The 25,845-nt window shown below is 44.4% G+C and overlaps 1 protein-coding gene across 1 annotated transcript in view; it reads left to right on the forward strand.

Moving 5' to 3' along the window:
• SPPL3 (signal peptide peptidase like 3) overlaps positions 1-25,845 on the forward strand; it is a 131,622-nt gene that overhangs the window by 66,539 nt on the left and 39,238 nt on the right. The window contains exon 2 of the mRNA XM_014593647.3: positions 19,316-19,393. Coding sequence (XP_014449133.1) covers positions 19,316-19,393 — 78 coding nt within the window. The remainder of the gene's footprint in view (positions 1-19,315; positions 19,394-25,845) is intronic.

The raw sequence follows: 25,845 nt of genomic DNA on the forward strand, positions 1-25,845 counted from the left end.
ACTTATTTAGTTACTTACCTACTCCTTTACTGTGATACATGTGAATTACAGGCAGTCTACAATGGATTTCATGAGAACCCACAGTAAATTGTGCAGATGTATTTAAAATATGAGTATGTCTTCTGCTTTGCACCTTTGGAGCTTAAATGTGCTCCTGGGTTCTGTTAGGCTTATTCCTCTTGATTGGGAGAAAGAAGAAAAATGCAAGTGACACCTCCCAAATATTTTGCATGCGTCACACCAGAAATGAGATGTCACTCTATTGTCCAGATCTGCATTTTCCCCCTTAAACCAAGTAATTTGACAACTAATTAAATATCAAGCCAGATTCATTTTTAGAACTCATTAGGTATACTTTTCTCTGAAATAAAGACTGGATTGGAGTGAATATTTTTGTTTTTAATAACTTTGAAAGAAGTAAGGACATTGATACCTCAAATTTTTCATCACTGTGTATTAAAATATTGAGGTTTGTGTTTGTGGTATCCTCGGCTCCTAAAAATACTTTTAAGATGTAGAATTGCCAGGTATAAAGCACTGATGTTGACCAAATATGTATACAGGTTTCCCTTGTTTTATGTGGGTTCTGTATTTGCAAATTTGCTTTTATGCAATGGCCCTTTTTATACCAAAAATTTGTTATATGTGAGGTAAATTCACTCCTATGTTATCGGTGTGGTGGAAGCCCGCAGTTAGCTGCTTTGTGCAGTGCATAGTGGGAGTGACACACACCAAAATATAGTCTCCTGTGGGAATCTCTGCTTCTCGCTCATTGCCTGGGACACGTGTTTCTGTAGTTGCCATCCCCATTATGATAGTGCCCTGTGCTTGTACCAAAATTGTTTTGTAAAAGTGGTAGAAATGGATCCAGGGGTCAGTACAGTCGAGGTCTTGGAACGTATTCCTATTTGTTACATTGTAAAGTGGGTTCTCTTTATGTGAATTCGAGTTGTGCGCCGTTTTCCAGGAATGCATGTACAGCATAAAGTGAGGGAAACCTGTATTCTATATAGAAAGCTGGCTTTTTAAGTTTATCCAGCAAGTCAGAGTCACAGTGAAGTAATGGGAGTCTTACAAAGTTTACCATTGCAGTGCTGGAAATTTGAATTTCATATTTATATTAGTATTGTTGTCTGGGAAGTTGTAAGAATATCTCAAGTTAAATGAAAAACCAATCTATTTAAAATCACTAAACCTAGTCTAGCTGAATGGTGTGTCTACCTTTTTTGTATATTAACGGTTGCTTTATTTTCATTCTCCATCTTAATGACGCTTAGTTGCTCTGGTGACTGATATAGTATTTTTTTTAATTAGGCAGTACTGTGTTCTGTTATCTTACTTGTTTCAATGGACTACAGCTAGCTTAAATTACTGAAAGAGTACTCTTCAAGCTATATGATTTTTCTTTTCATTTTATCCTGTTGGTTGTATTAAGTATTGTAAACACAGCCAAAAGAACGCAACTATAGCAAGACACCAGAACCTTTTTGCTGCACCTCTGTGAGGGCAATCTGTGTCTAAGGGTTAACATGCATTGCCATGGAAACATTCAGCTCACATACTTCTGTCTCCTAAGACCTAAGTGAGGTTGGTTTCCCAGTGAATCCTGTTTGCACCTGAAGGGTAGGACGCTGAGTGCTGAAATTTTATTGCTTTGAGGGTTGGACTTCTTTACAAGTGCTGTTTTTCATTGGAGCCTTATCTTTTTTTAATAGGAGTTAGTTTCAGTTATACCTAACTGTCCTGCTCATTGCTTCAGTGTGTATTGAACTTGCTGCAGTGACACATTAATACAGATGGCAAATAGAGAGGAGAGGAAGTACCTTGTATTGCTTAAGTGACAGTTACAGCCGGTTTGGAAGTAGCGTTGACAAGCTCGTAGAATGTTTCAGATCTTTCTCTGCATAAGATTGGCTGCAATGCAAAATTGAAGGTATGAGAGTAGGGGAGATAAACGGTGATTCATCTTCATGGCTATCACAATGGCAGATAAACTGCAGGAAGAAAATGAGAAGGATATAATAGAGCAAGTGGGTGGTATGGGAGATTTAAGACTTGTATGTGATGTTAGAATGAGTGGTGTTGGCCATTTTGAAAGTTATCTTTGTCAGAAATTTCTGGCTAACTAGGTTGGTGAAAGCCAGATGACATCTAGATGGTGAAGGAAAAAGAGATATGCTTCTTAGACTCCAGATTGCTGAGGTGGATCAGACAAGTTTGCAAATGGTTCTCTGCAGTCTGGCCACTGTTACACTTGCAGTTCAGGCTCTTTATTAGCTAGTTAGCATCTTACTTCACTGAAAATGAAGTGGGTCTCTGTACTGCGTAGGATACAGAAGGTATTCACTTGTTCCCAGAATAGGAGAAAGAGTTGCTTGGAACGCCAGCTGTAACATGCCATACTTTCTGAGCTTAGTGTTTTAAGAAGTATTGAAACAGTTGTGTGGCTAAATGACTGGGTATTCCTGGAATTGTTCTGTAGGTAAAGGTCTATGGAGAATTCTGTGCCAGGCTACAGAGCTGTCTGTTTGGACTGTTGAGTAGACAATACTATCATTGTATAGCTGGAAGGCTGACACACAGAATATGTTATAGAACAGTGCTTGCTGTGTGTCTCTGTTTTGGCATGCATTCAGCAGGCTCTGTGTTGTAAGCAGTTGCCCCAAAAATAGACAGAAATAGATGTCTGGTCATAAATCAGTTATGAAAATCAACCTTGGCCTTACAAAGCTGGAAGTTTAGAATGTGGTCTTCCATACTAGAGAATACTTTTCAACTGTTCTTTGTCTGCTTATAATAGAAGGAAGGAACTTATAGGAAACAGTAAATTAACTGCTAATACGTCTATCAAATATTGCAGCTCAACAGCTGACTGTGTCCAATATATCATTTGGTCAAAGCATTAGGGGCTTATTTTTAAGGTCTGCCTGATAATAGGGGCCTATTGAATTCACGGTGGAAGTGGGCTGCGCAGCAGCTCCTCTAATCTTGCAGGTCCCCCCCCCAGTTGATGATTGGCTGAGGATCCCAGTGGCCCTGCTGTTTGCTATTGACTGACTGGAAGGCAAAAGTGATGCCATATTTAAAATTGTAGGTTTTGCCTTCCTGCTGATCAGGAGTGGCTGGGGGGGAGGCGCACCTGCAAGATTAAAGGAGCTGCTCTGCAGCCCACTTCTTCCATGAATGCAGTAGGGCCCTACTGATCAAGTAATCTGATGCACCTTCTAAAATAGGGGCTTAGATTACAGGTGTGGTAATATATACATTCTAATTAAGCATTGTACCTCACCAAGAAAACCTGTGTTCCTTTTATTGTATTTTGTGTGGCATGTTTCACATGAGACTGAATTTGGAAATGGACAGAGGCTTGCTTATGCCTGTAATACTGTTCAGCTGATTAATGAACCGTAGTACTAAAATGGAACCTTCAGAAGCCATTAGGCATTTATCTAAGATTGTTAGTTTTCTGAATGAGAGTAGGAAAGACTTACCTTTTCTTTGCTTATCATAATCATGCAACAAGAGCCAACAATTCTCTTTAGAATTTGTATTGAAGTCAAGGGACAACTTCATTGCTGAGACCAAATGTAAAACAGGTCCTTTGTGTTTTGGTAACACGAAATGTTTGACCGTCAGAAGAGTAGTGGAGACACTGTGTTTGAGAGAAGTGTCACAACCCAAAGTTGTGATTTTTTGTTTGTGCGCGCTTCGGCACTGCTAAATTATTTTTCCCGCTAAATTGCAGCTTCCTTGCACGGTAGAGTTTTCTGCTGCAGAAGAGAACCCCGGTGCAACGGAGTATTCCCGCCAAATTTGTAGCTTTCTTTGCATGGTGCATTTCTTTTGCATCCAAGAAATGCGCGGTGCAAGGAGTTCCCGCCATTTGTATGAAGATTCGTGCCACATTATTGGCCGATTCTAATACATGCACACGTGGCGGCTAGCAATTGGCTTGCTAGCCGTATAAAGAGCTTGGGTGGTTTCCGCCCAAGTTGGAGAGAGAGCAATTGGAGTTTGAGAGGGAGAGCGTGAAGATCTCTAAGCGCTGCGGATCCTTTCAGACCCAACGCTTTTCTTAAAAGGCAATAGAAGCCTGCTAACCGAACCCGCGGAGCTTCAACAACTCCGGGGAAAAGAAGGAACAGTCTCTAGCCTCTCCCCGTCGCCGATAAATTCCTAGACGTATCCCTTCCTGCATATTAAAGATATGAACCCACGGAGCTTTAACAACTCCATGGGAGGGAACCGAACCGAACCCACGGAGCTTCAGCAACTCCGGGGGAGAGAAACTACCGAACCCGCGGAGCTTCAACAACTCCGGGGCTAGAACAAATTTGTCGTGGTCCTCTAATGAGGATTTAAGCGGAGCTGAACCTGGAAACTGTCCAGCCTACACCATGACCATCTTTGGTGTAAGTAAACAATCTTTAAATCAACCACTATGCGTCCGTGACTAATTCTAGCTCGCCCCCGGTCTTCTCCGGCCCCGCGTGCCCGGGCTGCTGGCCACAGCCTGTGTGCGCAAAGACGGGCCCAGCTCGCCCCCGGCCCGCACAAGAAGATTGCATCATTTTTGCTCATTCACCAGAAATCTGGTTGACTTCCATTGCATAAAGTTTATTTCTGTGAAATACCTGCATCTTTTCCTGGTTGCATCCTTCTGAAAAAATGTTAAACACAAGTTGTTTGCTTCCCCATTGGGGATCTAGGAAATAGGCTTATAATGAGATGTCACTGACCTCTGAGCAGAGCAATCTATCTCTTGGCTTGGTTACATTATAGACAGTCACTTACATTTCTGTTTGTTCCAAATATAAGTAAATTTTCAAATCTCTTTTGTCTGGCTTTTGATTTGAATTAAAAAATCTGTGTGGGTTTTAAAGAGATCACACTTCCAAACCATTCTTGTAATTCCATCACTTACTGTATATCCCTGTTTTGGCTCTAAGATTAAGTGATTAGAAGCTGCCATCTCAGGGTCAAGGCTTTTAATCTGTTAGCATACTGACCAACATTTTAGGAAGCCGACTTTCAGGAAGCGTGTCTATACTCCGGCTGTATAAAGAGGGGAGAGGTTGTTGGTTTTTTGGGTTTTTTTAATTGGCATCACCCTTAATGCTTTAAAGTTAAACTTCTGTGCAGTCCACTTGTGAAATGAGCAAACTTCCAGGTATTTGCATCTGGTAGGAAACCTCTAGCTCAGTTGTTTCAGCCTGTGGTCCGCAGACCCTTGGGGTTCTGCAGACTGTCTTAGGGGTCCACAAAAGATGACTACAATAAAAAATATGTGAATACCCACAAGTACAATTCATCTCCATTCAAAAATTTTTAGGGGTCTGCAAATGAGAAAAGATTAAAAACCACTGCTCTAACCACATTTAGAGAACTCTGAGTGTCCCTTGTTTTGAGTAGCATTGTATAGTTGTTTTTAGTGTATGTCCATGTCATGCTATGACAGAGGAGTGGTTTGTAGGACTTCCTCCCATCAAGCCATGAAGAAAAATGGTTACAGCTTCCTTGGATCTGTTTGGTGAGTAGGGCTTCTTGATGACAGCCCCAGTGACAGTGACTTTTACTAGGAAGTTAATTTTGATACCAAGTTTGAGTTATTTAGGAAACATCCTGCTAAAAGAGAAGCTGGAAAAAGATAAGTGTTCTCCATTGTGAAATCAAAGTGCTGCATTTGCACTGCTTTTCTGGGTAGAATAAAAACATCTTCATGGTTTCTGCTTATCTGTATAGGTGCAACAGCTTGCTGTGCAACTAGCCTTTGAAGCAGCACTACAGGGTTATACAAACAGTGTTTTATCTTAATGCAGTGAAAGAAACTGAATTTAAAAGCATGCAATTCAAAATGAATCTCCATGAATTGTACTTGTAATAGGTGTTTGATCCTGTAACATCCCAGTTGAGCCATATTATTAATATCTGAACATCTCAAACCTTGCTTTTTGAATAAGTACTAATATCTCATAGTTGTGATGACATAGTGTTTCCTGCCATCTAATATGTAACTAGTAGACAGGCCTTTTGTGCAGGAAGGAAAGAATGAAGCAAATGGAGCTTTGCCTGGGAGCTTACTGTGTTGCATAATGTAGCCTATTAACTAAATATAGTTTTCCCCTTCTCACTACTTATAAATGCCCATTCTCAGCTATATGTAAATCAGCTAATAAGCTAAGGGTAATATTTTTCACTTCCTCCAGCCTTTCAGTCTTTAAATCCCTGCATTTAATGAATATCTTTCATTTCTCTGTGGGTCTTAGGTTTTAGAGTCTTTTCTGCTGTGGCCTGTGTTACAGAATTTATCCTCTTTGTCGGGGCCGAGGGGCTGTGGCCAGCAGCCCGGGCATGTGGGCCGGGGAAAGGGTCGGCACAGCGAACTATAATTAGGCACTGACGCGTAGAGGTTGATTAAAGATTATTTTACTTACACCGTAGATGGTCGCGGTGCAGGCAGGAAAACTTTCTTGAGTTGCAGTTACAAAAAAAAACCACACGTGGAGTTTGCTAGGCTCCACCGAAGACACACGAGCGGAGTTTGCTAGGCTCCGCTAAACAAACACGAACAGAGCTCTGGATACCACTTATGGAGTTTGCTGGGCTCCATGGACCGTCTGACATGAGAGTCCGAAAGGTGACTTTCCTTGAAAGCGTGCAGGGTGGGGTACGTCGAGGGATTGTGCGGTGACGAGGAGAGGCTAGAGGTTGATCAGGCCCCTGTATCCTCCTTTAAGGCACACGTGGAGTTTGTTAGGCTCCACAGCGCGCCCAGAGTTCTTCACGAGATGGATGTGAAGTTCTTCTCCTCCAACTTGGGCGGAAACTGCTCAAGCCTCTTACACGGCTAGCAAGCCAATCGCTAGCCACCACGTGGGAATAATTTAGAAACAGCCAATAGTGGGAAACAAATTTACATATGGGTGGCGGGAACTCGTTTGCACCGGGGTTTTCTCTATGCAAATGAGAATTGCACCGTGCAAAGAAAGCTCCTTGTGGCGGGAAATAATTCTGCAGTGCCGAAGCACACGCAAAATTATACCCTTTGGGTCATGACACTCTTAACACTAGCAACGTACTAAGTTCCCGTTGCAGTAAAGTGGGTTTCCTTTGGACTCCAAGGATGGAGCCATGGAGGTTCTAATACAGGGGCTGGCAAAATGGTGGATCTGGCCAGTGTCCCCTGCCTTGTTGCTGCAGCTGGTTTCTGTCGGGGCTGAGGGGCTGTGGCCAGCAGCCTGGGCACGTGGGCCGGGGAAAAGGTCAGCATGGCGAACTAGAATTAGGCACTGACGCGTAGAGGTTGATTAAAGGTTGTTTTACTTACACCGTAGGTGGTCGCGGTGCAGGCAGGAAAAACTTCCTAGAGTTGCAGTTACAAAAAGACACACGTGGAGTTTGCTAGGCTCCACAAAACAAACACGAACAGAGCTCTGGATACACACTCATGGAGTTTGCTAGGCTCCGTGGAACGACCAAAATGAAAGTCCGAAAGGTGACTCTCGACGAGCGCGCAGGGTAGGGTACGTCGAGGGATTGTGCGGCGACGGGGAGAGAGTCTTGGTAGCTGATCAAACCACCAGTCAGCTCTGAGACACGCGCAGAGTTTGTTAGGCTCTACCACGTGGTTCAGAGTTCTCCACGAGATGGATGCGGAGTCCCCCTAAATGAGGTCCTCCCCGGAGATCTCCGACTTGGGCGGAAACTGCTCAAGCCTCTTATACGGCTAGCGAGCCGATTGCTAGCCGCCACGTAGGAGTAATCTAGAAACAGCCAATAATGGGGTACGAATTTGCATGCAAGCGGCGGGAATTCCTTTGCACCGGGGTTTTTCTCTCTGCAGCTGAGAATTGAACCGTGCAAAGAAAGCTCCATGTGGTGGGAAATAATTCTGCAGTGCCGAAGCGCGCACAAAATCATTGTGTCATGACAGTTTCCATGGAGACCCCAGTAGCAGCAGTGTCATGACTGGCGGGGTGCAGGATGGAGCTGTGAGGGGCTTGCTTGGGGAGGCACTGGGACAGGGGAAGGGTGGCTCCATGCTGCATGCACCCCTGGGCAAACATGGGGGGGGGGCATGTGCCCCCCCAGATCCCTGTACAGGGTGAGGGCAGGCTGCCACTGCAGGCTTTGCCCCAGGTGCCAAAATTCATTGCTATAGTGCTGCCCCCGGGCTTGGGTTCAAGGTAGAGGTGCATTGATACATTAGTCCATGTTATATCGGTGCCAATAAAAGAAAAATTTACATTATCAGCTTTTAATTGGCTTTTTTTTGGCTGCTGTGGCCAGTAATGTCACAGATGAATGCCATGTGCATGCTTGCAGCTGCAGCATGCACGCAGTCTGGAGTGAAGCCCAGCAGCTTGGAGAGCAGTTGTCTGGCTGGTAAGTGTGGGGGGCCAGATAAAGACCCCCATGGTGAGGGAGGAAATGGGGCTGGGGCAGAGTCAGAGGTAGGTGCTGCCCTGCCAGGATGGGGCAGGGCGTGTGACAGAGCTGTGGGTGGCTCATCTGGGGGTGTGGGGAGGCAGGGGGGGCATGTGCCTCCCAGATTTGTGTGCAGGGCAAGGATGGGCTGCTCACTGTGGGCTCAGGGCCAGGGGCTGCACTGGCCTCTTCCTGGATAGGGGGCTGCACTCAGGGTGGGTGGCAGTGATGCTGGAAGTGGGAGCTATGGGGTAGGTATGGCAAATTTTGGAGTGGTTGTAGCCCACCCTGTAACCTCCCCTCCTGCCTGCCTCATCCCTGCCTGCCTGAGTGCAGCCCTGTCCAGTCCCCCCCCTTGGGAAGAGGTGGCACTGGGCAGCCCACCCTTGCCCCACACAAATCAGGGGGGCACATGCCCCCATGCCTCCTCTGGGTTGCGCACAGTGTGGGGAGCCGCCCCCATTCCTCAGCCCCCACAGCCCCCCTGATTGAGGAGACTGCGGCTCTGTCCTGCACCCCGCCCCACCCAGCCCTCCCTCATTGTGGGAGCCTCGATTTGTCCCTCCCACGCCCTTTTCCTTCCCTTCCCTCCCACAGACTTACCATCCTGGCAGCTTGCTTTCCAAGTTGCCAGGCTGCCTATCAGCAGTTAAGTTGGTATTGTCCAATATGGTTGGCTAATAATCGGCCATCAGTACTGGCCAAAAAAATCATTATCAGTGCACCCCTAGTTCAAGGGCATCATGTCGAAGAGCAGGGGCTGAAGGGCTTTACACAGCCAGTTGTAGGCGCTGCTAGGCCAGGCCCGCATGCTGCAACTGGCACAGGCGCTGTTACATGTGCTCTAGGGGTGCATCCTGAGCACTGGTGCAGACTCTGTCAGAGTTTTGACCTTCTTGACCAGCATTACTGGCAGTATTCTGCAAACCAAATAATGTCCCCCATTAGAGCTAAAGCATCACTTGAAGACAGTGTTTGACACACATGTACGTAGGCCATCATTGGGGTTGTGGGGGATGCGTGTGCGCGCACACACATACACACGTGAGTGAGTGTGTGTGTAAACTGAGTATATTCGATATGGAGTAATTAGTAGTAGATGTATTCAAAGGCTTCAGGTGGTATTGGAAACCCATGTTGCTGGGTACTGCATAGCCACAAGAGAAGACCATCCTTGCTCTTACATGGTTTACAAGACTGTGTGGTGGTTTACTTAGGTTCTAAACTCTTTGGCTAAGTACAGGCCTGGGCCAGAAGCTGGGGGGCACTAGAGCACACCTTCCTGCTAGGCTGGAGCAGATGATTTGGGCCAAGACTAGTCCACCCATTGTGCGAGTGGGGGTTTATGTGGGAGGTGCAAAGTATCCTGGAATGTTGGGTAACTGTGAGTTAACATGAATCTGGAGGGGATCTGGGACAGAAATTCAATAAATTGATTTAGCCTAAATCAGCTAAATGTGATACTATATACATCCAGGTTTATCTTAAACCAGTTTTGGCAATTTTGGAAGTGGTTTATGTGCACCGAATCTCTGTTATGTTACAGATGTGAACCTGTTTCCAGTCACTTAGACTCTAAATTTGGGGGCAAAGCTGTCTGTTTTACAGTAATTGGCACAGTAGAACTATGGCAGTGACACTCTTGCAGTGTAAGAGAGAAGCATGAAATTGCTGTTTGTAGAGTCATTTTCTAAAAGCAGAACAGCATCTCAGAAATTAAAATTACTGTTAAAAAACGGCTGTGTCCTTTTCAGTATTTCAGTACTGAGAACAAAATACTGTTTTATGCACTTCATGAGGCAAGAAATGCAGCTACCTTTCCTGCTGCTTTATGTTGTTCCATTATTCCGTGCAGGAAATAGACCCGTACTCAGGCCTCGGAAGGCACAAATATAATTAAAATACACACATTACTCTTAAAATGTATGGTAACTTTAAGGTTATTTTGTTTTACATTTGATCTATAAACATTTTTTTTTATAAAAGCAATGCAGTTTCCCCTTAACAGGCTTATTCCACAGCTTCAGCTGAATGATGTAAGTTTTTTTTCCAGTCATTTTAAACAGCTTATATCTCTGTAGTAGAGGCCTGTATTTGGTTACATTATTTGCTTTTAAGATGTTTATAAGTGAAGACTTGAAAATGTTGACGTATTCTTTTAGCTTTTCTTCTTATTTTAATGATCCTGATTATCTTAGTAATATTTACTCCAGAGGTTCATATTTGATAACTTATATAAAGGAAATATTTTTATAAATTAACTTTGTGTTCCACACCTGTCCTCAACTCTAAAATTCAGGACAGGGAATTTTTGGTATTTTTTTAGGACTTTAGATTTAGATAACTTTTTAATAAGATGATATTTGAAAGATGATCGTGTGGGTAGGAAAGATGATTTCTCTTTTTGCTACATCAGGATATGTAAGTGCTCGAAAGATATTTAAAAAGTAAAACCATTGGGAGCATCACGTCTTTGAGTTGCTGGTTTTGCTAAGGAATACCTTTGAAGACTAGCTAGCAGACTTTTGGGTTTTCTATCCTTTAGTTAGGGGTAGAATTGTTTCAAGAGTTTGTCACTGTGGAGCAAGTCTTAAGGAGCTTGACTAGATGCTTGTGTAGTTTTAAATATCTTGTGATCTTGTTTGCTGCTGTCTTTTCAGCACTCCAAGGATTCTAAAGCAAAAACTGGAAGTACAGGGTCAGGGGTAGGCAACGTTTTTGGCCAGAGTGCTGAAAAAACTGCAGTGTCTACTTTATAAGGTGCTGGAGTGCCAGCATGCTAGAAAAACAAAACTGGGGCGAAGGGTACGTGGCAGGACGCGCACTGCATATTAATATAGTTAACGATCATAAATGTTGATTTATTTTATATACAATAAATACCAGGCTTTCTAAAAATTCAAAACCTGGTGACAATAAATAAAACTTGTAGGGGTGCACCAATAGAGATTTTGGGGGCCGATACTGCTAGCTGATATTTAAGGAGGCATATTGCCTGATACTGTTCTGATATCCAATACAGTTGCCTCCAGCTGGTAAGTCCAGTGTGGTGGAAGGAGCGGGGGGAGGAAATGGGCATGGGGGGGGGTAGATCAATGCACCCTGCGGTGAGGGAGGGGGCAGGGGTAGGTGCTGCCCAGCTGGGGTTGGGTGGGGCATGGGACAGAGGTGTGGCTCGTGGCAGGTGCAGCTCCCGCTGCTGCTTGCAACCCAGGAGGGTGGGGGAGCGTGTGCCCCCTGATCTGCCCGGTGTAGGGCAGGCTGCAGCAGTGGGGTGGAGCTGGCGCTGTGTGGGGATCTTTTTCCTGGGGGTGAGCATGGAGCGGGCTCTGGTGGTGCTGGGAGGAGGCTGCAGCCACCCCAGTTTTCGCCTCAGTTCCGTTCCCAGCCTTGTGCTGCCACCCGACGCCCAGCTGAACGCCCTGCTTCCACCCAAGCTCTGGGAAAAGCCATGGCTGCGCTGGGTGCTGGGCAGCAGCATGGGGCTGGGAGCGAAGCTGCAGTGAAATTTGCGGTGGCTGCATCCTCCTCATGGTGCTGCTGAAGCCTGCTCTGAGCCCAGCCCCTGGCAAGAAGAGCCCCACACAGTGCTGGCTCCAGCTCCACCCCGCAGCTGCAGCCCGCCCTGTGCCGTGCAGATCTGGGGGCACCCCCCCCCCCGCCCTCCTGGGGTGCAAGCAGTGGTGGGAGCTGCCCCCCCATGAGCTGCGCCTCTATCTTGTGCCTTCCCCACTCTGCTGGGCAGTGCCTGCCCCTGCCCCCTCCCCTACCATGGGGGGTGTTGATCTGCACCCCCCCCATACCCCTTTCCTCCCCCCTCCCCTTCCGATTTACCAGCTGGAGGCAGCTCTCCATGCTGTCAGTCCTGCTCCATGCTGCACTTGGGCATTTATTGGCCAAATTATCAGCCCCATCGGGCTGATATCAAATATAGACAATTTTCTGGACAAGTGTATTAGTGCACCATGAAAAGCTTCATATGATACCTTTGTTCTTATGTATTCTTTTTTTTATTAACCATGTTGTGATGAGAGAGGGGAAAAAAAGGAGAGAGAAAGAGGGAAAGAAAGATAAACAGGAGAGAAAAGAAAAGAAAAAAAAAAGAGACAAAAGAGACAAAAAAGAGGGGATAGAGAAAAAGAGAGAAGAGAAAGAAAAGGAGAGAGAAAAAGAAAGAGAGCGAAGAGTAGAAAAAGAGAAAAGAAAAGTGAAAGAGAGAGAGGAGAGGGAGAAAGAGAAGATAGAAAAAAAGGGAAAAAGAGAGAGAGGATGTGTCCCTCACCACCCACATTTTCCATGGCTACCAGCTGCAGCCCAGGCCCGCTGGTTCAGGGCCGTGTCCAGCAGAGGGAGGCAGCAACACCCCAGCAGCATCTGCCAGGGCCAGTGTGTTCAGGCTTCCCTGACAGTCCCGGAGTGGGGGGAGCCTGGGTCCAGGGCTGGGAGGGAGAGCCTGGCTGGGGCTTGGGCAGACAGATACCCTATCTCACCCAGGCAGGGGCAGCACTGGGGTGCAGAGTGCTGGAGCCAGGCACTTGGGGCAGAGTCCTGGTGGCACAGGGGGGAGATGCTGCAGGCAGGCCAGCCCGGCCAGGCCCTTGGGAAGGTGGCAGCTAGAGGCAAGTGGGTGCTGAGCAGGAGGCAGGGGCTGCCCTGGGGCTCCACAGTCTCTGGCCATGAGGGGCAGGTGGGTGGGGGCACCCAGTGGTACCCAAAGTGGGGCTCAGGCTGGCCTGGCCCATGCAACGATGGGCCGCAGCTGACCTTCCCGTCAGGGGGTGTGGCCTGGCCTGGGCCGAACGCTGGGCTCAGGGCTCCTGGCTCTGGGTTTGGCCTTCTTGCATGGTGGAAGGGCCTGGCTGCAGGAGTCTGCCAGGCCCTAGGAACAGCCACCATGGGCACTGGTCAGGGCCAAACGGGCTGGAAGCCTTCAGCATAGAGGCCCTCTGCAGTGCCTGCCTGGGCCCCAGCCCAGTCCACCTGCAGTTCCCCTTCAGGGGCCATGCCAGGCTGGAAGGTGCAGCCTGAGGATAGGGACAGGGTCAGCAGAACCCAGATGGCATCCTTGCCTGTGTTCTCCTGACTCGGCCCCCAGTGCCTGCCGCAGTGCTGGGAGCTGTGCCGCCTCCAGAGAGCCCAGAGCAGCAACTTAAAATGTTTTTTTAAAACAATTTCCTCACACACCACCTGGTGCATTGAGGAAAATGTCTTCATGTGCCACTAATTGCCTATCCTTGTATTAGCTTAGCTTGCCGGGGCTGGGTGGGAGTGGGGATCATGGGAGGCTGAAAGTGGAGTAGCAAAAACTCCCAGTCTTTTTCCTGTTCATTATAAGACATGGTGCTGATGCTGCTTACCTTCAGTGTCTTGATTTAAGAATGGACAATTTTAGGGATGAGTATGTTCCCAGGTTGATTTCTAATGGCTGTCTTTAGAAGCTGTTATACTTTCACTCTTAATATACCTTGCTATACAGATTAAGTCTAGTAAAACTGCCAAAGCCTATAGACTATAGTGATAGATTAGCATGAAGTATAAAGTGTTTGATAATGTAGGCTAGCCTCTAGATGCTTTATGTTTTTACATCATAGTGAACCCTGTGGGAATATTCAAGTGTCCTAGCCTTCATTGGGATGTGCACCAAGCCAACCAAATAATTGAGTTTGGGGAATGGAAGAAACAATAATTACCTGTTAAAACATTTTCCTTCTGTGAGCTGTACTATATATTCAAAACAAATAAAACTGAACTGGGGTGCCATTGATAGAGGGCTATCTTAAATAGTACATTAATCAATATTTTAAATAAATGTGCTTAATGGTTTTAGAGCCAGTTATCTCAGTCACCTTCTGTTTTTTGCCTGCAGTAGTTTATTGGCAATTTCTGACTTGCCAGACTTGTGGCGTCCATGGTTCTAAATGCTGTTGCAGGATTTTGGGGGTGTAGGTTGTAGCTGTGTTGGTCTAAGGACATAGGCAGACAGGGTTCTTTGGGTGAATCTGATATCTTTTATTAGACCAACTTAAATAGGTGGAAAAAATTTTTTAGCAAGCTTTTGGGTTTAAAAACCCTTTGTCAGGCTGAGGAAGTCTCTGCAGTTGGAGTGTGCTCTTCCTGGATCGAATAGATTGTAAAGAAGCCAGAGGCTGGGCTGCATGCAAGACAGGCAGAAGATGTAAATTGAGGAGTCAGTGGGTGAGAGACAGGTTGGGTGGGGAGGCGTGGAGAGAAGGGGAATGAAAGTAGCAGTTAGATAGTGGAGAGGCACTGGGGGAGTTAGATGTGAGGCAGGAGCATGGGTCTGGGAGCGAAGCTGCAGCGAAATTTGGGGTGGCTGCATCCTCCTCACAGTGCTGCTGGAGCCTTTTCTGAGCCCAGGCCCTGACAAGAAGAGCCCTGTGCAGTGCTGGCTCCAGGTCCACCCCGCAGCTGCAGCCTACCCTGTGCTGTGCAGATCTGGGGGCACACGCCCCCCCCCCCTTCTGGGGTGCAAGCAGTGGTGGGAGCCCCCCCCATGAGCTGCGCCTCTATAATGTGTCATAAATCCAGTGTCTATATTTAGTCCATGATTTTTTGTATCTAGGAGGTTGATGAAGTGGAGTTCATAGGCTCATCTCTGAAAAGTGTTGTGTAAGTTTCCTTTGAGGATTAGAACTGAGAGATTGGAGAGAGAGTGGTTTTCTTGTGAGAAATGTGCCCCCACAGGTAAATGAGTATTTTTGTCTTTGTTAGATTTCCGATGTGCATTCATTCTGGTGCGCAGTTGTTGTTTGGTCTCTCCTACGTATTTTCCATCAGGTCATTTGGTGCATTGGATGAGATGTATTACATTTTTGGAGATGCAGCTTTAAGATGCAAAGATGCTGATGGCTCTGTTGTGGGGTGTAGTAATTGTGGGGGTGGTGGAGTTGCGTTGGCAGGTTTTGCATTTCTTGTTATGGCACAGTCTGGATCCATTCGGTATGTTCTGGGCCTGAGGAAGTTTGCTTTTGGTGACGAGGTTAGTTAGGTTTGGTGCTTGTTTGAAGGCTAGGATGAGTGGTTCTGGGGAGATCTCGTTAAGAATAGGGTCTCTTTCTAGTAAGGGTTGCAGTTGTTTGAGGATTTTCTGTGTGGGTTCAAGGGAGGGGTGATATGTCATAACCAGCGTTGTGCTATTTGTAGGGGTTTTTCTTCTGTACTGCAGCAGTTCTTCACACGGTACCTGGGTGGCTCTTCATGTGGTAATCTGGGTGCAGGATTATGGGGGTTTTTTTATGAGTTATGCTGGTCTACATCCTAAAAATTATTTTTGGCACAAAGAGGATCATTTGGCAGCGTATCTGACTATTACATATAAAATCCTAGATTGCCTGTGCTGATAGAATTTCTGTAGCACTGGAGTGAAATTGAAGCAATCCCAGTCCAAGATAAACGTTTCATATCCAGCCTTAGATTAAGATGCATTTTGGTTTCTCTTGCAGCCTTAGGAAATGAGTGCTAGGAGTCTAATCAACTCTTACATTTGTCCATAAATATTCAAAACCTTGAAAACTGTCAAGTTGCAGCATTGAATCCTGTTAAATTCAGGCTTTAGAAGATACAGTATGTGTCCCAAGGAGCTTTTAGTAGAAGCAGGACAATACAGGCCAGTACTGGAACTGGAAGCAAAAACTTGACAACTTAAGGTGGAAACAGACATCATCTGATGTTGCATTTGTGCTGTCATAAAAAAATTGTGTGCTTTGGGGGCTTGAGACACCTAACTTGTGCATCTTTCAAATTCCTGTGCAGGAGTGGGCCCTTCAAGCCCCAGGAGTACCTGCTTGGCTTTCCCTACTTAGAGATGTATTCTGGAGAATCTCAGGGCATACCTCTAAGCAGGTAAAGCCCCATGCAGGTCCTGATGTGGAGGCATGGGACCCAGGAAATCCCAAGTGCCCTGTACCCTTGTGCTAGGATGTGTCTCTGTGTTCAGTGCAAGAGATCCATGGGCAAGGAGGACATGTTCCTTGTTGTCCCTCAAGGATCCGATATGGGACAGCAGGCAGCATGCACTTTGCCACTACAGCTGATCTGCTTTGTTTGGCAACATCTGATTCTACTTTTAAATGTCAAGGACACAGAGTGGCTAGGAAGCCTATTTCTCTGCCATAAACTTAACACCCCCCCCCCCCCCCCCGATGTGTATTCTGGAGTTTATCTTCTGGGGAAATGTAGACAGATAAGTTAGTTGCTTTTAAGTCGTCCTGTGTTGAAACTTTCATCAGCAAACGTCTATTAAAATATCTTTATCTTGTATGCAAGGTGTAATGGCAGTGCAACTAAGGATGTGTACTACAACTCTTGTTCCTGTGATAGTCCCTGTGATTACAGTTAGTTTCATAGATGTTAGGGTTGGAAGAGGGACCTCAATAGATCATCGAGTCCGACTCCCTGCATGGCAGGAAAGAGTGCTGGGTTTAGATGACCCCAGCTAGATGCATATCCAACCTCCTCTTGAAGACCCCCAGGGTAGGGGACAGCACCACCTCCCTTGGGAGTCCATTCCAGACTTTGGCCACTTTAACTGTGAAGAAGTTCTTCCTAATGTCTAGTCTAAATCTGCTCTCTGCTAGCTTATGGCCATTATTTCTTGTAACCCCCAGGGGCGCCTTGGTGAGTAAAACCTCACCAATTCCCTTCTGCGCCCCCATGGTGAACTTATAGGCAGCCACAAAGTCGCCTCTCAACCTTCTCTTGCAGAGGCTGAAGAGGTCCAGGTGCCCTAGTCTCTCCTCATAGGGCTTGGTCTGCAAGCCCTTAACCATACGAGCGGCCCTTCTCTGGACCCTCTCCAGGTTATCCACATCCCTCTTGAAGTGCGGCGCCCAAAATTGCATGCAGTACTCCAACTGCGGTCTGACCAGCGCCCGATAGAGGGGAATTATCACCTCCTTGGTTCTGTTCGTCATGCATCTGATGCACGATAAAGTGCCATTAGCTTTCCTGATGACTTCGTTAGACTGACGACTCATGTTCATTTTGGAGTCCACTAGGACTCCAAGATCTCTTTCTGCTTCCGTGCCACCAAGCAGGTCATTTCCCAGGCAGTAGGTGTGCTGGACATTTTTCCTCCCTAGGTGCAGCACTTTGCATTTGTCCTTGTTGAATTGCATTCTGTTGTTTTGCGCCCATATGTCCAACCTGTCCAGGTCTGCTTGTAGTTGTTCCCTGCCCTCTGGTGTGTCCAGTTCTCCCCACAGTTTTGTGTCATCCGCAAACTTGGACAGAGTACACTTCACTCCCTCATCCAAGTCACTGATGAAGACATTGAAGAGTATCGGTCCAAGGACCGAGCCCTGCGGGACCCCACTGCCCACACCCTTCCAGGTCGATACCGACCCATCCACTACGGCTCTCTGGGTACGACCCCCTAGCCAATTTGCCACCCACCGGACCGTGCAGTCATCCAAGTCACAGCCTCTTAACTTGTTCACCAGTATGGTGTGGGATACCATAGCGAAGGCCTTCCTGAAGCCTAAGTAAACGACATCTGCCCCTACTCCTGCGTCCAGGTGTTTTGTAACCTGGTCATAAAAAGAGACTAGATTAGTCAGGCATGATCTACCTGCTACGAACCCGTGCTGGTTTCCCCTCAGCATAATTTTTCCTGCCGGGCTCTCACAAATGTGAGCCTTGATAATTTTTTCAAAGACTTTGCCTAGGATGGAGGTGAGATTGACTGGCCTATAGTTGCTTGGGTCCTCCTTCCTCCCCTTCTTGAAAATGGGGACCACAGTGGCCCTTTTCTAGTCCTCTGGGACCTGGCCCATGCGCCACGAGCACTCAAATATTCCCACCAGTGGCTGTGCAATGACGTCAACCAGTGCCTTCAGCACCCTTGGATGGAGCTCATCTGGGCCTGCCGACTTAAACGCATCCAGTTCCTCCAAGTGCCTCTGCACCATCTCAGGATCTACGCTTGGTAGTTTGGCACCCTGCTGCTGCCTCTCTACAATCCCAGTGAGAGACTTGTCTTGCCCCTCGCTTAGGAACACTGAGGCAAAGAACTCATTGAGGAGTTCAGCCTTGTCCCCCCTGTCCGTCACCAATTGCTTATGCCCATTTAGCAGGGGTCCTATTCCTCCCTGGGCCTTCCTTTTACTCCCTATATATCTAAAAAAACAATTTTTTGTTATCCTTAACTTGGGCTGCCATCCTCAGCTCCATGGTAGCTTTGGCCTGTCTAACTGCCTCCCTACAAGCGTGAGCAGAGGAGGTATACTCCTCTTTAGTAGTCTCTCCCCGTTTCCACTTTTTATATGCCCCCCTTTTTGCCCGTAGGCTGTTCTGGGTTTCTCTGGTCAGCCAAGGAAGCCTCTTGGCCCCTTTCCCCCTTTTTCCCCGCATCGGGATCGTCTCCCTCTGTGCCCAAAGGATCATTTCCTTAAGGTACAGCCACCCTTCCTGGGCTCCCATCTCTTCAAAACTCTTACTCTGCAGTGCGTCCTTGACTAAACGCCTGAGTTCATAGTCATTATTTGTTAAACTCCTTCTGTCATAGGACTTAAGTAGGCTGTCTGGTATATCCCTTGAGCAAGGTTTTATTAGTTATAATTGAAGCATCTTTCTCTTCCCACATGCTTTTGCAAAAGCTTCTGTATGTAGTGATAGTTATCACAAGCTTTGTTTGATTACTCTTGAACGTTGCAAAAAAACCTTTCAAGTCTGGCATTGAATACTATAGGTTAATTAATAAACCTTGTAAGGTTTTTTTATTTGATATCTGGAGAAATAGATATCCTGGTGACTTAGCGATTATCCTGTGTGTGTTGTTATTATAAGACAGAAAAGTACCAAATGACATTCAGAAGTGATAATCTATAGTGACACATCTGTACATTTTTTTTCTCTCTCTCAATTTCAGGGCATATTCCCTTGTGGATTCTAGTCAAGTATCTACGTTCCTGATTTCCATTCTCCTCATAGTCTATGGCAGCTTCAGGTAAGGCTGTTGTCTAAATCTTAATGTTTATTGCTCAAATAAGTACTTTGTTACAGAGAGTGAATGAATTCAGCACCTATGTAGTCATGTGAAAGACTCCTTTCTAAGGAAGAAGAAACATCCGTTACTTTAGTTTGGACTAGACTAGGAGCTGGCAAAGTCTGGCCCGCAGGCTGGATTGGGCCCATGGGAGACTCCATTTCCCAGAAGCTCCTGCCAGCGTTGCTGCAGGCAGTTTCCATGGAGACCCCAGGAGCAGTGGTGCTGTGACAGTGTGGGGCCCGGGTTTCCATGGAGACCAGCCCCAGCAGTGCTGGCACAACACGTAGCTGGGTGGGGAGCTGTTCCAGGACTGGTATCTTTTGTGGCAGTGACAGTGTGGTCCAGAGCGGGGTAGAGCTGCAATCCACTGCCTGCTGGAGCTGGGCAGGGCCTACTGGGAAATGGAGTTTGACTGCTGGACGGATCTGTCATTTTGCCCACCCCTGGACTAGAAGCAGCAAAGATTAGTATTTACTGGAATGCATCAAGTCTAAAGTTTTGTACTAAAAATGTGACTTAGTGCATGCAATGAAGAAAAATGTATTTTAATTGCACATGTTATATGTTTAATAGTTTTAAATATATTTATCTGCTTGAAAGAAACATTTTTCCTTGCTTGTCTCTTAAGTACAAAAATTATTGTTACTAACCAGTCTCTGGTAAAATGATGAGAAATCCAAAACAAGTAAAATTGCTTTATGTTCCGAAGCCACTTGTGAGATTCAGTTCTTGAATGGTCCAGTTAGAAACACTTAAGATAAGGGTGTTGATTATCATTGTGCATTGAACAGTCATATATTGCAAAGGTTGACTTTTTTGGTAGGCTGATTGCCACCATTCTTAAAGATAGGCTGACACATTGCTTTATATTTGGAAGATATAGTGAAGCCAGAATAGCACTGACCCCAAGAAAGGGAGTCTTTAGGAAACTAACATTTATAGGACATATAAACAGAAGTGGCAGAGTATAAACTTTAACTGGTCAGATATGTTAGGATGATTCATGCATATTTAAAATATCATAGACTGAGGATAACTTTGAACCACTTTAACTCATGGAAAATGCTAGGTATTTGAAAGTGAGTATTTATCAAAGTTGTGCAACATTTTGTTTACTGTAGTTGTAATTTAGGATTTGGTGTAGTGGCAAAAAGGAGCTATCCATATACTTTAGGAGGCTCTAAATTATGGCTCCCTCTTCTTCCCCACCCAAAATAAAAAAGGGGCAAACAAACAGAATTTAAATACAGAAGTTCAAGGCAACAAGCAGCAGCAGAAAATCAGGAACTTGCACATTTAAATTGTCTTTCCCTTACAATAATTCTCTACTCGCCTTCAGTGCTTCACAGATGAAGATGGGAGTGAATGAAGAAGTGTCATACACTAGTTCCTAATCTTAAAAAAAAAACAACAGGACTTCAGCTCATGTGCTTGTATGTTAGATTATGGAGAGAAATCTCCATTTTCTTTACTCAGCTGGTTAGGTTAACACAATTATTTTTACAAGTAATCATAGTGTGACATTTAGAGAAGAACTTAAGGGTATAATTATTGTTTAAGGAATTCAATTAGAATAGCAAGTTGCAAGTAGAAATTCATAAGTAACTGAAGGGTATAAAAAGTAGATGATATTCTTTAGAAAAATAACTTTCTGAAGAAAGTTATCTATATAGTACCATCTTGAAAAAGAAAATTGTGATCTCAAGCTATAGTTCTGAGCTCCATCTCAATAACACATAAAATTAAGGACAGAATAATACAGCCTTTGGAAAAGTTAATGGACTCAAATAATTACCTCTCTGATTAAATTGTGCCTTTTTAAACTTATTCATTTATCCTACAAATTGAATAGTTCATAATGAGAACACAACTGAATGCATTTTAACTAATAAACTGAAATCTGGAATGCTCAGTTGTCTTTCGACAAAGTCCTTCAGCAAGTTCTTAGCTCTGCATTTCTCTTCTGTAAAATGGTATTGTAGAGATTCCACATTAACTATGTTAATGTGGAAACTATATTTCATGGTTTTCTCAGTTTATAAATGAATATGATAAACTTAAGGTAAACACAAATCGAAGGAGTATCCTTTTCCAGCCCAAGGAACTCCTCTCCCCATCAATAAATACAGTATTTATTGTATAAGACAAATAAAGACAATAAAGATAAAAACAGTGTTTTTGGTGCTCAGTGACATATCTGGCTTTTTGTCAACAGCATATGGAAGCACCTTTGTTTGCTGGTTTGACAGCTTTTCCCTACTCTCTAGTTAGACCATGACTGTAATTTATTAGGAACTGATTCAGTTGCTAGTTAACTTCTGTCTCCTGTGCTACACAAATCTAAAGCGTGCATTTTGGAAGGTAAAGTATTTGACTCTACTGTGAAGAATTGTTTTCTCTGTGAATGCATGTTTTTGCAGCCAAATGTCCAAAGGATGGAGAGTGAATTTTTAAAAAAAAATTCTGTCAGGACCCAGTCTGTCCTTGGTACTGTATTTTGAATCAGTGTGGGTAAGACTTCCTTTCTGAGAAGAGCATAAATTAGTGCACACCTAGACCACTGGAGATGAACAGTGCTAACATAAAGATTTGTTCCAACAGTACCTGAGCTGCATGTTGACCCAAAACAGTTGATTTATTTTTTCTGATGGTTAAGAAGAGCAGTCGGTATACCTCAAGAGTAGACTAGCCTATACCTTTATATCAATGTGCTGTGTTTATAATAGTGTATTCCACTATATATACTCTCTCTATACCAGGTAAATAAAACTACTATGTCTTTAGTCTTCATATACAACTATTGTAGCTAATCTGTACAAGATGCACACTAAAAGAAAAAATGTGCCCATGACACTGTATAGAATCCCAGGTGCAGAGTTTTAATGACATTTAGATACCATCCAGTTTAGAAATTTTTGCTATGTATGTACATATTTGTATACACCAAGAGTACTGTCAGATCAAAGCAGTGGCCCAGTTAGTCTAGTCTAGTTATATTGAAAAATATTCGACATCTTTTATAAGATTCAATATAACCATGTAACAAGCTATTTTATACTTTTGGGAAAATGCCTTTTTGCCCTTTCTGTTAGCTAGCTTATGGCCTACACCATGAGAATTGATAGCACGTGTAAGTTATTTAGCTTGTGGAATCTATTCTTACTCAAAATATTTACCACACTAGCTAATTAGAGTATTATGAAATTAGCACTTGACTACACATACACCTATTATTCCTGATGGTGTTTCCTGACTTAGCTTTCCAAAACCCAAAGTATCATGTTTTGTCAATCAGAAAAGTACATAAAAAATATCACCAAACAATAAAAACTTGCCAAAATCTAAGTGAAAGAGAAGAATAATAATTAGTTTTAAGGACATTTTTCAAAACACCTTAACCAAAACTGTCTTTGTATTGTTTTACTAATCATTAAACCAGTTGTATCTGAAAGCATAGTTAGACTAGAACACAAATTGTTTGCAGTCTGAACTTCATAAACTTCAACATTTTATTTCTGATTCCCTTTTGTTCAATAGCAGGATAGTAGATTTATCAGGGGAGGTGTTTTACTAGAACATTACTTGGTACAGTTTGTACAGTACATCCTTGGTTATCTGAAGCTTGGTTATCCAAATCTTGGATTATCTAAATAGAAGCTTTGCTATATAATACTACCAGTTATAAGTTAGTAAAATAAACTCTTCTCTCGTTAATTTTATTTACTATACTACCATGTCTTTACTTTTAAGTTTAATATAGTAACTCATAACTCTTTATATTCTTACGTTTTACAGCATTTAATAGAGGTCATGTTAAGTTTGGTATTTTAAATGATGCATTATGTTGAGGATGTATATTCTTCACAAGAATCTGTGGTTTCATGTATCAAAAGAGATCCAGTAATCTGAATTGCATTTCATTACATAGTTTCCAAAGCGGGTCAGATAACCAAGGATTTACTGTATAGCATGGATAGCTTATCTGTAAAAAGCCTTGTTATTTCTAACTGTGACCAGGAATTGCATCTGAGAAATACAGGAATCGAAGCTCTTGGAATGCAGTTGCTTTTTTCTTGCTTTTATAAAGCACACCAGTGGATTTTCTAGAATGTCACAATAGAGTCATTATCTTGCACAGGTAATGTGGGAGGATATTGACAGCAAGACTACATGTTGTCTGTTCAGGTCCGTTATTAGAATCTGTGTTTAATCACAAGTTTTTCTGCAAGTTCTTTTGTCTCATCTTCCAGATGATAATGCCCAGGATATAGGTCATAAAGGCCTAGATTGGTTTTCGTAACATTTTAAAAACAAAAATCTTCAATCTTGAATAATTCAGTCTGCAGTAAGGTATAAACGTGTCCTTTTTGAAAACCTATAGGGAAAATATATTTACCTTTAAAGAACTTCCTAGATATCTTTAGTAATTATCACAGGGTAGACTGAAATTCACTCTGTCCCCCAAGTAATGTTTGCAGCAGGGATGTAATAGAGGGATCGATGGAAAGAGAAGTAAGTTATTGATTGGACATGGAGAAAGGCATCTTGGTCCCTACATAATTTACGTTCTATAGGAAGTAAATTTGGCATCTGATTTGTGGTCAGGAATGAACCAAATATTTCCTTTTGGATTGCTGGCAGGTGATTTCAACAGAACTGCAGCAATAGGATCGGAAGGAATTGGGTGGATAAGTAATTCAGTTACAATTCATGTTCTTGTTGGATTAATTTAATAGGAGAAGTTTTAAGGGAAAGAAAGCAAAGTCATAGGCTTGTAGTCTGACTGTACACTTAAGCAAGACTATCAAAGAACAAGTGCCAGGAAAACATCTGTAGAAGTACACAGCTCCAAAGGTATGAGACTGATTATCTTTCTGTGGGGAAAAAATGGAATTTTCTTTTACAAACTTGTGCTGGGTCAGGTATTTCAACTCTAACCCTCATCCTCCCCTCTTACTGTGCTTGTGTACAATGTTGTAGAAAAGACAAGTAGAATTGCTTAAAGCATTAAGTGTAAGCTGTGGAACTAAATGTATAAGTTCTGTGTTCAATTATGTGTTTGTATAATGCATCTTAATTGACTTGGAATAATTTTATTTCATATGAAATCTTAAAGGTAAGTTGAGGTCCTCCACTGATGGTTATACAGTTGCTTTCTTACTATCATTTTACATTTTCTGTGTTAATCTAAATGTTGAGGTTACAGCTAGCTGATGGAAAAAGATAGCTAAACCTTTTGGACACATCCACACATGCAAACACGTGCACTTGCAGCAGCTCAAATATTTCACAGATTTCATAGACATTAGGGCTGGAAGGGACCTCAGAAAATCATTGAGTCCAGCCCCCTGCCCAAAGGGCAGGAAGTCAGTTGGGGTCATAGGATCCCAGCAAGATAAGCATCCAGTTTGCTCTTGAAGGTGTTCAATGTAGGCGCTTGAACCACCTTTGGTGGCAGGCTGTTCCAGACCTTGGGGGCTCGGACAGTAAAGAAATTCTTCCTTATGTCCAGCCTGAAACAGTCTTGAAGTAGTTTATGACCATTTGACCTAGTCGTCATCCTTTGGGGCGCTCTGGTGAACAAACGTTCCCCCAGATACTGGTGGTCACCCCATATAAACTTATAGGTGGCCATCAGATCACCCCTGAGCCTGCGCTTTTCCAGGCTAAAGAGCCCCAGGGCTCTCAGCCTGTCATCATAGGGTCTGCTTCCCTGACCTCTGATCATGCACGTGGCTCTTCTCTGGACTCTCTCAAGCTTCTCCACATCCTTTTTGAATTGTGGAGCCCAAAACTGGACGCAGTACTCCAGCTGCGGCCTCACCAAGGCCGAGTACAAGGGGAGAATGACGTCCCGGGATTTGCTTGAGAAGCATCTATGGATGCAAGCCAGCGTTTTGGTCGTTTTACTAGCCGCAGCATCGCATTGCAGGCTCATGTTCATCTTGTGGTCAGTGATGACCCCCAAGTCTCTTTCTTCCATAGTGCTAGCCAACATAGCACAAATAGAAGCGGTGCAAATTTGAACCAGGGCTTTTTGCCTCAGTGCACGTGCTCGCACATGCACTTTGTTGTGGAGCAAATTGTGCCACTTGGGGCAAAATAACCCTGCCTGGCTCCTCCCAGATCTGCAGCCAAGGGGAGCTAGAGCCCAGGGCCAGCACCTGTGCTGTCTCCAGCAGTATAAAAAGCTGCCCTGTCCTGGCCCCATCTATATAAAAAGCTGCCCTGGCAAGCAGCTCAGGGCTACTCACTCTCAGAAGCTTCTGGGGCTCAGCCAGTTGGTACCTGGGGACACTACCCCTTGTACCAGCTGAACTGCTGCAGCAGCATCCCGAATCCATTTTTAAAAATACCCCAAACTCCATGTTCTTCCACAGCTAAAAACAAAAAAACACTTTATGCATGTC

Source organism: Alligator mississippiensis, chromosome 10 (genome assembly GCF_030867095.1).
Source record: "Alligator mississippiensis isolate rAllMis1 chromosome 10, rAllMis1, whole genome shotgun sequence".
In the NCBI taxonomy this organism is placed as follows: domain Eukaryota; kingdom Metazoa; phylum Chordata; order Crocodylia; family Alligatoridae; genus Alligator; species Alligator mississippiensis.